Here is a 12,905-nt window from a genome sequence, read left to right as displayed (position 1 = left end):
GAATTGACTTAAGTATTTTCCATTAAGCCTGATGGTTGAGAGAGAACTAAGACTGGTCAGAGTGGGGGCTCTAGGGAACAGGGAAGAGGAACCCTCAGCATCTCTCCTCACCCCAGGAAAGTTTCCCTTCTCCATCCTCTGAGCCCACAATCTCCACTGTCCTCTCCAAGAGCAAGGAACTCTCAAATGATTGGCTAGATTATGAAACACAGTCTATGGGTTCTAACTGGTCACATTCACTAAGGTTGGGGTTATTATGCTACACCAAGTTATTTGGCTTGGAAGTCTCTTCTCTTCAAGTTTTTCCTTCCATGAGACTAGATGGGCAAGCTGAGTCAGGGGAATTTCACTGCATAAGCTCGGCCATCCTGTTTTTCTCTTTACTTCCTTCCTCTTACTGGCATGTTGTATCTTTCAGCAAGAACCTTTGACTCAGTGGCCAATAGGTGTTAAGATCTGAATTAAGGGACAATCAAGAATTCTTCTTTGGGAGTATTTAAGTTTTGTATTTAAGTTTTGAGATCCCAACTTCGTCAGAGCCCTAGTACTAAGGTTTATGTCACCAGCTAATAAAATATTGCCTTAATTTTTAATAGATATTCTTCTTTTTGTGAATATCTCCCTCAGGAATCTCATAAAGAGCAGTCATTTTTGATAGTACAGGATTTGTAAATTTGGAGAACCTTGGCTATTAGGGTGACCAGTTGTGCTGGTTTGCCTGTGACTGAGGAGTTTCTGGGATACAGGACTTTCAGTCCTAAAACCACGAAAGTCTCTAACAAGGCAAGGTGAATTGATCACCCCAGCTAAAATGCCATCTTAACGCCACTAAACCCTGTGTGTGAATTTAACCCCTACTGGCTGTGCAACCTTGGATATATTACCAACCCTCTCTGAGCCTTAAGTGCCTCACATGTAGGGTTTTTATGACTATTACATTAAATTAAATTTCCCAGCATATTTCCTGGTTTATAGTAGATACCAAAGTAATATGTGCTTCTACTTAGTTTTCTTATTTTTCTTGGTACATAAGAATATTAAATGATATTCTGAGAAGAAAACACAAGATAGGAGGAATTGAAACACTTTTCTGAATGGAAGAATTGGAAAAGTTTCCTAAACCCCCTTTTATTTTCAGCTTCCCATCCTAATGTTAAACAGTATCAGGATTGGACAATAGAATGGTGAATGTATTCCATTCCTGGAGTGAACCAGGGGCCACATGTTCAAATGACTGTAGGGGTCATGCAGGGAACATAAATGAGTGAAATAGAATGAATGGGACTTGTGGCAAACAGGAACCCCCTCAGCCTTAACAGGTTGTGTCCACATGGGAAGGAGGGTCCAATGTGCCAGATCTTACCAGTTTTTTTCTAGAGAAACCATGTGTCTGATATTTTTATGTGAAATATACCTTTTTTCATATGTTGACATCAAGTTTAGGACTTTTAAAAACAGTGTATTAGCCAATCAAAACATTCCACAGGTCTTTAATCCTCTCACTGAGTTGCTTCATTGGGTAAGAGAGTGAAATTGGATGTCGTAATAAGACAACCGAAGAAAGTTTATTCTGGCCAGATGGAATAATCATCATTATTAAAAGGAAACCAAAGTAATTAAATGGTGACTGAAAAGAAAAAGAAAAAAAAGATAGGAAATTGCCACGTTTTGAAGTTGGGTTATCTTGTAAATCTAACAACTCAAGACTAAACCTGTGGGGTTGCAAAATTGTAAAGGTAGAACCTGCTAGCAAAGCTTCATGAAATGCTTGCAAGCATTATCTGACAGATTTCAAAACAGTTTGAATATTAGTCATCACGGATATGTCTGCCAAAAAGGGTAGTGTGTTAAAAGAACATCTGCAACCCACATAAATACCCCCTGCTGAGTTAAACTCAGGAAATCAGCTTCAAAAGTTGCAGAAGGCAAAGAAGCTGAAACAGCAGAATTTTATATTAAGTGGTTGATAGACTTTCTCTGTGGGTAAAACTGTTATTGAGGAGCTAGTTTAGCCCCCAATATATTGTGTGTTTGACCTCTAGCTTTTGGTGACAAGATATTCTGAGGCTCTATTTGGACTCATCCTACTCAATGAATCACTTACACCATATAAATTGAATACTAATTCCGTCAAGTATGGGTATACTAGATGATTATTACAACCCCTGAGTTATAATAATATCATGAAATGATGAACCTCACTTAACCCTGGATCTAATTGTATCATAAGACCAATAAGGCAAACGAATCAACAATTACTAAGAAAACAGCAGAGCCTATGGTAGCGTTATCTTGATCTTTTTCAAAAAGCATAAGAATCTTAATTCAAACAGAACTAACCTGCCAAATGCAAGATGATCTGAAGAATCATCACTGTCTGTGCCCTGGAATTCTGGAAACTTCATTGTTGGTGGCAGACTATTCCTCAGTGAACCACATTGTTCTGCATATAGGACAGAGGAGGTTTGTGATCCGTGGCAGATTCTGTGGGTCCTGAATGTCTGGACCAGGAGCTTTACAAAGAGAAATCCACAAATGTGGCATTACTGGGAATGGCTGTATGGTTTCTTCCTTCAAAGACACGTCTTTAGTTTCTTTTCTTTTTTGACTCAACATATAAAAACAGCACACAGCTGTAGAGATAGGACAAAATTCTTTTTGTCTTGTGCTTTCATTTATCCTTGTTAAAAGAAAAGCAATTGATTCAGAGTTTAAATACTGCTCTTGTGACTACCAGTTATATAAAACCAGAGGGACATTCATAGACAAAATTATTTCTTGCTTCTAAACTTAAAAAAAAAAAAATCCTTGTGAAATCATTTTCAGTCTGTCCCCATCACATTGCTAGGCTTTGGTTGGAAAGGAAAAATCTCGTATGTGAGTGAGGTTATGATTCAGGAATTGGCTTTTTGAATTTAGAAAATGTTGGTGATGTAAGGTGATCTGCTTTATTATTAATCTACAATTCACCTGTTATGCAGCTTAAGAAGACTTATTCTAAACGATAAGATCATGACTCAAGACCTCAGAATGACTGATAGCAGGTTTGTCCGATATGAAAGTTAATTTCATGGAATGAATCACTTAAAGACAGTAAGAGTTGATGACGAAACCACACTCTGGAGTTTGAAAAGAGACGAGGCTGCTTTAAGAGAGAAACAGGAAGTTGTAACTAGAAGCCATCTGAATACTAAGCCAAGGCAGAATGCTCATGAAGTAGCAACTTAAGTGGCAGTGTTATCCTGAAATCCTCAGGCAGCCAGACCGTCTTAGGCAAACCTTGAAAAAACAGTCCTTATCCAGGTTTTTATCTAAGGAATCCCGAGTAGACTGGAGAATGGAGAGAGAGCAAAGGTTCTTGTCAGAGAGGGACGAGTATCAGTTTCAACATCAGGGAGCGGTGGAGCTGCTTGTCTTTAATTTTTTGCTCATCCTTACCATTTTGACAATCTGGTTATTTAAAAATCATCGATTTCGCTTCTTGCATGAAACCGGAGGAGCGATGGTGTACGGTGAGTGCAGAAACTGTAGGATTGATGTGAAACTTGTTGCTTGGGCGTAATTAGAGACTTGTGCTCAGATGGCAAAGTACCGAAACTGGAGAAAACATGCTGATTGAAATGTCATTAGCTTGATGAAAGGTGCTGCAGCATAATGAATGCTCATCTCTATCCAGATGAGCTGCCAAAATTTGCCTTGTCACAAGAGTAAATGTCACAGTCATGTTCTCACGCAGCACATAATGCGAGTCTGTTGACAGATGCAGGTCCATTGTCATGTGGGGAGACAAACAGGGCTAGCTGTTTGTTTTTGTAATGATAGATATTGGGAAGTCACAGAGAGCAGCCTTCTTTCACTGGAGGGGCTGATGAGCTTTATAAAGTTCTAGAAATAACATCACTTAAACATGTATTGAGTAAATCCTCTTACATCAACTAGTTTCAAGAAGAAAACTTGCAGAAACGTATGTATTCCACCGCTACTATTGGAGTAATTTTGTTCAAATCTATTTTAATTATATGAGCATGTTTTATTTTCTTATAATACACAAGTTTCTTTATGCAGTGCTCTTCATTTCTTAGCCTGATTTCATAATTTATAGTTTATAGTTATTATTAGTATGATTTACTATGTATCTTCTTTTTTGGAGGGAGGGACAAGGTGTGGAAAAGAATTTAACCTTTTAAGCTCCCAAGGTATTGCTCTTTCTGTGCAACTTCCCATGTCATTCCTTTCAGAAAGCTTAATAAAATGTGACAGAGATTATCCAGTATGTACTCTCATCTTATAAAGTAAAGTGTAAGACACTGGTGGTTTTAAAACTGATCTGATTTATGAAATAGTTTGCTTACCACTCTTAGCCTGATAATGGATAGGAACTTTGAACACAATGGAAACAGCTGAGGCATTGTTATACGTCACAGTAAAGAATATACTTTTATATTTCACTTCCCTTATTTTGGAAGTCCTAAAGCCTTTTATACCCCCGAGGTTCAGGGAACAGGATCCGTGCACATTTTATATGCTAACCATATGATGTCCTGATGATAACAATGTACAGTCATGATTTGAGACCATAAGAAATCGGATGCCTTAACTGGATCCCACTGTGAGATACTTGAGCTAGAAGGCAGAAGTTTTAGGCTAAGCGGTGTAATTTCTTTCAGGAGACTGATGTGCTGGTCCATTCAGAGCACAGTTAAGTTCCTTTCCATTGAGGGACTTAAAAAACATAACAAAACTCTCATTTGAGGGGAAAAACTTACAATCAGGTTAAAGAGAAATAGTCAGACAGAAGGGAAGTGACACCAGCAGATGTAAAGCCCTCGGCGCCAGTCACTGCCCTTCTCCACCATCAGTGGACCAGGCTTTCTATTGACGCTTCTAATAAATAATCAAAGAGGGTATAGGATGTAATCTGAGAAGCCAGAAACAATGTAATTCTTGGCATTAAATTAAAGGGCTATATATAGTTTAGCAAAACAACACTGGTTTTAAAATTATGACCCTTTATTAGAGGGGAAGATTTCTTCACAGCCCTGAATTTGATTGAACTATGACTCATTTACCAATTTCAGCTTATCTATGATGGAGATACTGTTTTGTAAAACTTTTGATTAAATTTTGGTGACCTATTAAAATTCAGACATACTTTGTACTCACGACACATAAATGTAACTTTTACTTTTTAACATGAAAATTCCCAGATTAACTTTTAATCCTTAAAAACTGCATGAAATACTTTTAAGTTGTGGTTGAAGTCATAAAATATTAGCACATTTACTGTGTAGCACAGGGAACTATATTCAATATCTTGTAATAAACTATACTGAAAAAGAATTTTAAAAAGATTCGGTTTTACATATATATGTGTGTGTGTGTGTGTGTGTGTGTGTATATATGTAAAACTGAATCACTTTGCTGTACTCCTGAAACTAATGCAATATTGTAAATCGACTATACTTCAATAAAGAAGAAAAAAAATCAGCACATTGAGCAATAGTTGAGATAGCGTTTCTCTAAATTGCTATTCTTAAGGCAGTTTAAGCTTAAGGTTTGTGTGGGATTAAGTTGAGCTGTCTGATTTCTGTCCTACTTTTATAAATTTTTTATATGGGAGTTATTGAAAGCAAGTTCTGAAACACTGCAATGTATAAGGATTATAAAAATTATGGAGACATCCACATATATGTATAACTATCCCATTACTAGAATTTTTAGTATCCTTGAGTTATCTTGAGCTGTATAAATCAGTGAAAAGACTTTTATTTTAGTGTTGTTTAGTTTTTTTTTATTGGCATAGAATTATAATTGTTGGAATTTAAGGAGATCTTAAAGGTTATTTTCTCTAGCCACCTCATTATACAGAGGAAGAAACTAAATCTCAAAGAAGTGAACTTCCCCTAAACTGAATAGCTACTCATGGCGGCGTCCATGTGATTTTACTCATCCACAGGTCTAATAAGGTTCATGTTCATCTCAAAAGAGTTCTCACTGATAATTTCTGAAAATAGTCCATATGGATAGCACTGGTGACATCTCATATTTCTTCTTCAGGGATGATCTAAATGTTATGTCTGAAATATTTATTAGGGACTTTCTGTCAGTGATATAATAAAATCGTCTGAAACTACAACAGAGAAATAAGAGGGACATTCAGATAAACCTTTTGTTGTTGTTGTTTTATTGGAGTATAGTAGCTTTACAATGTTGTGTTAGTTTCTGCTGTACAACGAAGTGAATCAGCTATATGTATACATATATCCCCTCCCTCTTGGACCTCCCTCCCACCTTCCCCCGCAACCCACTCATCTAGGTCACCACAGAGCACCAAGCTGAGCTCCCTGCGCTATACAGCAGGTTCCCACTAGCATGGTAAGGGGAAGGGAGATGCCAAGTGAATGAATCTCCCAGTAGCTGTAACTGAATTTGAAATTCATATATTGGGAAGGAGTCAGAGATTGTAAGTCCAGCATCCTCATCTCACAGGTAAGGAAATGAAGACTTAGAGATATGAAGGTCATGTAATTAGCCACCGAGCTGGGCTATCTCTATTAAGAGATGCTGAAGATATTTTAAAATAAATAAATTCTTTCAATGATTGTCATAGAGAGAAGATGTATCTGTGAGATCCAGATGCATCCTCATATTGTTTATGCTTTCAAGATTAGTCAGATAGATTCTATTTTCCAGAAAGTCCAAAAGAATGAAATTTCAGAGTAAGACCAAATAAACCCCTTCATCACCAAAGGATGGAAGTCATGGCTCTTGTGAGAGTTCTGCCAGGGGCCTGGTGATAATCGATGGGGAAGAAAAGAAACAAAACTATGGTTCACGTTGAACTTCTAAAAGTTTTTTTTATCTTAAAGAAGATGAACACTTGAAAGTAAACTGTACTTCAGTCATCTCCATCTTATAGACAGATATGCTTGTAATGAAACATCTTCTAAAATTGCTTGGTCCTGTACCTGACGCTTATCAGTGAATTTGACTAACAGTTCCCCTACTAGACTGACTACTGCTCTTACTCTCGTCAACTATTTGTATAACGTTTCATTTTCCTCTGCATCAAGGACCATAAATATTTTTCTAAGGCCCTGGATTTCCTGTTTCAGCCCAGCCAGCCTTTTGCCTTTCTGCCACCATTCTGCCGATATGTGTCAGTTATCCTTTAGAAGACACACTAGATGTTGATGCATTTTATCTGTATATGGGGAAATCCAATTAAAAAATTTTAGGGAGCAGGGTCTTAGGAAATGAGCAATTAAATAAAAGTGAGGAGAAAAGTGATCAAACAGAACATTTAACTGCTCTTTTATAGTTATTGTTAGGAACAATTTCCAAGTTGTTATATTATATGAAGTGTTGTAGAGGCCAAGAAAAATCATGGGTGGTGTCTGGTTTGACTCTGGAGTTCCTTGGAGATAATTCTGATACTCCAGATACAAATAATCTATCTTTCTTGGTATCAAGGGTCCTAGGATGCTTTTAAAAATTAGTGGCAGCATTTTAACAATATTTTTGCTTCACCAGGAACAGTGGTTGGTAATTGTGTCTCATGACATTCTACAGCTCTCATTATTTCAAAATCAAAGGATTAGAATCCATAATTGGCTTAAAGTATAAGCCATGATGATATTCACTTAAATTGGACTAAAAGCTTAAGAGACTATTAATGGTCAAAATATTGACTGGCAGCAGATGGTGCACTTAGCGCTGCTCACTTAGGGCCCTGTATCCACTGCTTGTTGTTCATAAAAGAAAAATTGCTCCTTGTTCCCTGATAGCATTAACAATACCATTACACATCACTGGGGGCTCCCTTACTTTGTAGGACATTCATAATGCCATGCATTTGAGGGTTGGGATCTGAGTTTAGGGACAGAACAATTTAAATCTCTTAGAATTCTACCTTTGATTTCACAGCCTTATAATATAAGGGACAGTCTCCAAATACAAGGGGAAATCTTGCTCACTGTTTAGTGGGCTGAAGGGAAATTTTAAGCCGCAAAGTTTAGATTTTGAATTCATTAAACTATATTATATTAACCTATTAGACTATGTCTGATGCTCTAAGAATATATTTAGCGGTTTCATAAGGCCAACTGAGTTCACTCAACAGCCTGTTTTTCAAGATTTAAAGAAAACATAGTTACATAGTCAAGCACTAAGGTTTTAAAAGCTATTTTTCTTAAAAAATCATAAGGCATTAATTTTATCCTAGCACTGCTTGGAGGTTCCTCAGGATAAAATTGTCTTGGTGGACATGGTGTGGCTCTCCCCTACTGATGCATTTTACTCTGCTTCAGTCCAGCCCTGCCTCCTTGACTGCTAGGCCCATAGGAGATGTTGACTTCACACCCTTCTCCCTGCCTGGAAGGCCCTCCTGAGGCTTTTTACTTATGCAAATGTAGCATGCTTTATGGAGAAAGCATTGGATGCTCTCTTGGGGATTTGGGTTTTTAAATCCTTATGATTTTCTTTTTTTTCAGTAGCTAGATGCATTACTTTGGGCAAGCGATTTAATCTCTAGCCCTAATTTTCTTATCTATAAAATGAGGAATAAATGAAATAGAAGATTTCACTAACCTTCCTTCCAGCTTCAAAAGTCCTTCAAGGGCTTCTCTGGTGGCCCAGTGGTTGGGAGTACGCCTGCTGATGCAGGGGGTGCGGGTTCATGCCCCGGTCCAGGAGGGTCCCACGTGCCGCAGAGCGGCTGGGCCCGTGGGCTGTGGCCCGTGGCCGCTGGGCCTGGGCGTCCGGAGCCTGTGCTCCGTGGCAGGAGGGGCCGCAGCTGTGAGAGGCCCACATACCGCAAAAAAAAAAAAAAAAGTCCTTCAAAATTCAGGCTAAGACTGACTCCAACTTCAGGCCACTCCAAATTCAGGCCACTCCAACTCAAACCAATAGCTTTTTTTCCCAGAACCCTACCAGCCTATAATGACATCCGAGTCTTTCTCCCAGATGGGATTTTAATTAGTGTTATTTTACCATTCTTAGTTCTTCCAGTTCTGCTCTGATTTTATATGGAATGCTCAGTAAATCCTATTGAGTTCCTGTTAGAAAGGCAAAGAGAGAAAATTATACCATCAGAACAGTGAGGTCTGGCTGTGGATTTGGGGATCTGTGGATGCATGTCATATGAAAACCAGAGTGGCTCTGATTTAATTTGAAGGGATCTGCAGGAAAGGTAATTAGGGTTAAGAGCCTAATGAATTAAACTTGCTTTCCCTCTTGGGGGAAAAAGAGGTTGGTTTTAAGAAGCTTCGGAGATCAGGGCCAGGTTTTCCATGCTGTAAAGTGTTAGCCAAAGAAAGTTTGAAAAAGTGGAAAAAATCAAAGATGTATAGCTCTGTGTAGGTTTTTAAAAGTTGATTTTAAGAAAATAACCTCCTATGTATCCTGCTGTGCTTCTGAATCACTAAGGAGCTACAGAGGAAGCCCGTAGAGCAAACTACTGTGTTGCTTCAAAGGATCCCATCTCAGACTCTAAAGGCTAGTGGGTGTGCACATCAAGAAAATGGATTTTTGATTTAAACTGTTTATGGAGATATTATATATAGTCTAAATGGTTAGGCAAGTGGTAACATGATAAACTAATATTTGCTAAACATTTATTATGTCAAAATAACATAATAAAAATAACAATATAACAAGTAACAATAATAAAAATAGCTAACACAAATAGCATTTACAGTATGAATTATGCTGTCATAAGTACTTTACATATATTAACTCATTTAATCCTCACAACAACCTTTTCTTTTTTTGCGGTATGTGGGCCTCTCACTGTTGTGGCCTCTCCCGCTGCAGAGCACAGGCTCCGGACGCACAGGCTCAGCGGCCATGGCTCACGGGCCCAGCTGCTCCGCGGCATGTGGGATCTTCCCAGACCGCGACACGAACCCGTGTCCCCTGCATTGGCAGGCGGACTCTCAACCACTGTGCCACCAGGGAAACCCAACAACCATTTTTTATGTGGGGAAACTGAGGCACCAAAAATTAAGTAACCTGCTTAAGGTCACACATACTAGATACCTAAGCTGGGACTCATACCTTGGCAGTTTGGCTCCATAAGGCCACTGGGTATCACAAACATGGGTGTGTTTGTGTGTGCATGTGTGTGTTGCATGGGGGAGGTATTGTCATTTTTATGTTACAGATGATGAAACCAACACTCAGAGACATAAAGTGACTTGCTGGTAACCACCAGGGCTGAACTTCAAACCCACGATCATAAAACCCATATTCTTTCACCTGTATCACACATTTAGCCCTAGAAGTGTTGCCGTTACTTAATAAATGTCTATTTTGTGCCAGGTGATAGTACTTTAGAAAGTTTATAAAAGAAAGACAGAGATTGAAAGATCTAACTACATACTAACCCTCATGGCTAATCATCACCATATACATGCAGAAAAGGTCTAAGGATCTTCAGTTTGTATATAAGGAAACAAACAAAAAATTTACAACTATGGCCAAGGCTGCCCACAATAATTGGGAGAAACACCATCTTTGGAAGCTAGTGCTCTCAAATTCTGGCCACAGTTGTCCTCTCATCAAAGTCTGCTGTTGGTATTTAACTCTCACAGGAAGTTAGGAGTGAGGAGAGGTTGGGAAAGGGAGGCGGGTCTTTAAGTTTTCTTTTTACCTTGAGGCCTCAGAAACATTATACTGTCCATAGCCAAAAGCCCAGCATGGGAAAGACAGAAGGAGCAATATTGTGAAAGCACATCCATGCCAAGCAGCTGGGTTGAAATGTCCCAGTGAGAGTGATGAGGCTGACCCGGAAGCACCTGCCCCAGCATCAGGGAAGGCGGTGTTGCAAGTCCATAGTGATCCTGGTTTTAAATGCCTGTGATTGTCAGAATGGGTGGGGAAGGAACTGCAAATGCCTTATTCATGTGGAGTGTGCAAAACTAGGCTTTCATCTAATCTTAGTTTAATGGAATTAAATTTTTGGAAGGGACTGAAGATAAAATTACTTATACCTCTGGGCTCTCCAAGCTTGATGAAACCTGTGTGCATGAACCTGAGGTGACATGGATTTTGATGGAGTTCTATGACTGTGATGGCAGTCGTATTGGTAGAAACTGCTGTCTTACAAGACAGTGCTTCTCACAGTAGGGTTCCAGAAGCATCAGCATCACCTGAAAACTTGTTAGAAATGTATATATGTGGCCCCCGACCCAGCCTTATTAAGTCAAAAACTTGGAGTCCAGCAAAGCAGTGTTTTAATGAAACTTTCAGAGGTTTCTGATGCACTAAAGTCTGAGAACTACTCCACTAGGAAAATGAAACATGCAGTTTCTAGTTTTGTCTCCTTTTCTCCTATCTTTTTTCGTTCTCTTTTCATTACCCAGCTGTGATGAAGAGAGAGTTTGGGAGACAATCTCCATGTATTGGAGAGTCCCTTCCTCTTTCACTATCTAGAATACTTTGTGACATTTCCACCTCTGGTTTGAGAAAAAATAGACTGTTCTGTGTAAACATTATAAAAGAAATCATTTTGTTTTAGTCAGTATTTATCTAGGTAGATATCTCTATATTTCTTTTGTAAACTTCCTGAGATGATTTCAAGGAAGGGTATTAGCTACATATAAGCTGTGGCTGAGATAGTTTCTAGAGAAAAGTTACCTATAGTGTTATGTTAGGAATCCCGGAGTGCTGTGAAATGTGTGTGTTTGTGTGTGTTGTATGCACAAGTGTGTGCATGTGTGTGTTGTCTGGTATGCATCAAGGATGGATGTGCACATCGGGCAGCCTACCATGGTGGAAGATCTCATGGTTGGGACTCTGTCATTTCGCATATGACTCTAACCTGTGAGAAGGTAGAACTTTGAATGGATGAAGCATCCCAAGGTGGAACAGCTTCATGGACCACTTTCCACCTTGGAATATCATGGGATACTCTTACGAGCAGATGCCCCAGACAGACCTGTTCTGAAATCGTTATGGGGTGCTTTTCTTCAGCAAAGCAAGTTGATAGTGAGCCAGCACAAAGCAATAAATTATGTCCCTTTTAGCAACACCCACACCTTCCTTTAGTCCTTTGAATTTAGAAGGTTGGTGGGAGGGCAGAGAGAGAACAAAAGCCCTAAATAGCCAGAAGGCACTGTATATTTTTACTTTTGGTTCTATCCCTGACTAATCTCAGTGTAAAACTAAACTGCTAAAGGAAAATGTTAGGGAATGCATTTAGCATTTGAAACTCAAACCCATATCATTCCTCTAAATCAGTGTTCTGACAAAGGCTTTGATAAGATGGTAGAGGTGGATAAATATCAAGTAAACAGTTAAAAATTGTAGCAATATATATGTGTTAGCATACGGTATTTGTCTTTCTCTTTCTAAGAAAAAAAAAATGTCATGAAGAACCTAGGGGTAAGACAGGAATAAAGACACAGACCTACTAGAGAATGGAGTTGAGGATATGGGGAGGGGGAAGGGTAAGCTGTGACAAAGCGAGAGAGAGGCATGGACATATATACACTACCAAACGTAAAATAGATAGCTAGTGGGAAGCAGCCGCATAGCACAGGGAGATCCGCTCGGTGCTATGTGACCACCTAGAGGGGTGGGATAGGGAGGGTGGGAGGGAGGGAGACGCAAGAGGGAAGAGATATGGGAACATATGTATAACTGATTCACTTTGTTATAAAGCAGAAACCAACACACCATTGTAAAGCAATTATACTCCAATAAAGATGTAAAAAAAAAAAACACTCTAAAGCAAAAAAAAAAATTGTAGTGATAACACATAATATCTAATATTTGTGAGTGCTATCTTACAGTTAAATGGTGTCCACCGATTTGGCTTCCTTCGAATATTTATCACACCCTTTCCTTCTTCGTTTCCACATTTGGATCCCTAGTTCATATTTTTTAATCTGAGTGACTGAAAT

The 12,905-nt window shown here is 38.8% G+C and overlaps 1 protein-coding gene across 1 annotated transcript in view; it reads left to right on the top strand.

Moving 5' to 3' along the window:
* The first annotated feature begins 3,337 nt into the window (after positions 1-3,337).
* SLC9A9 (solute carrier family 9 member A9) overlaps positions 3,338-12,905 on the top strand; it is a 542,439-nt gene continuing 532,871 nt past the window's right edge. The window contains exon 1 of the mRNA XM_065876006.1: positions 3,338-3,512. Coding sequence (XP_065732078.1) covers positions 3,338-3,512 — 175 coding nt within the window. The remainder of the gene's footprint in view (positions 3,513-12,905) is intronic.

The sequence above is a fragment of the Phocoena phocoena genome, chromosome 4 (genome assembly GCF_963924675.1).
Source record: "Phocoena phocoena chromosome 4, mPhoPho1.1, whole genome shotgun sequence".
In the NCBI taxonomy this organism is placed as follows: domain Eukaryota; kingdom Metazoa; phylum Chordata; class Mammalia; order Artiodactyla; family Phocoenidae; genus Phocoena; species Phocoena phocoena.
Note: the sequence above shows the minus strand (reverse complement) of the source record. Positions and strands in the feature narration are given on the sequence as shown.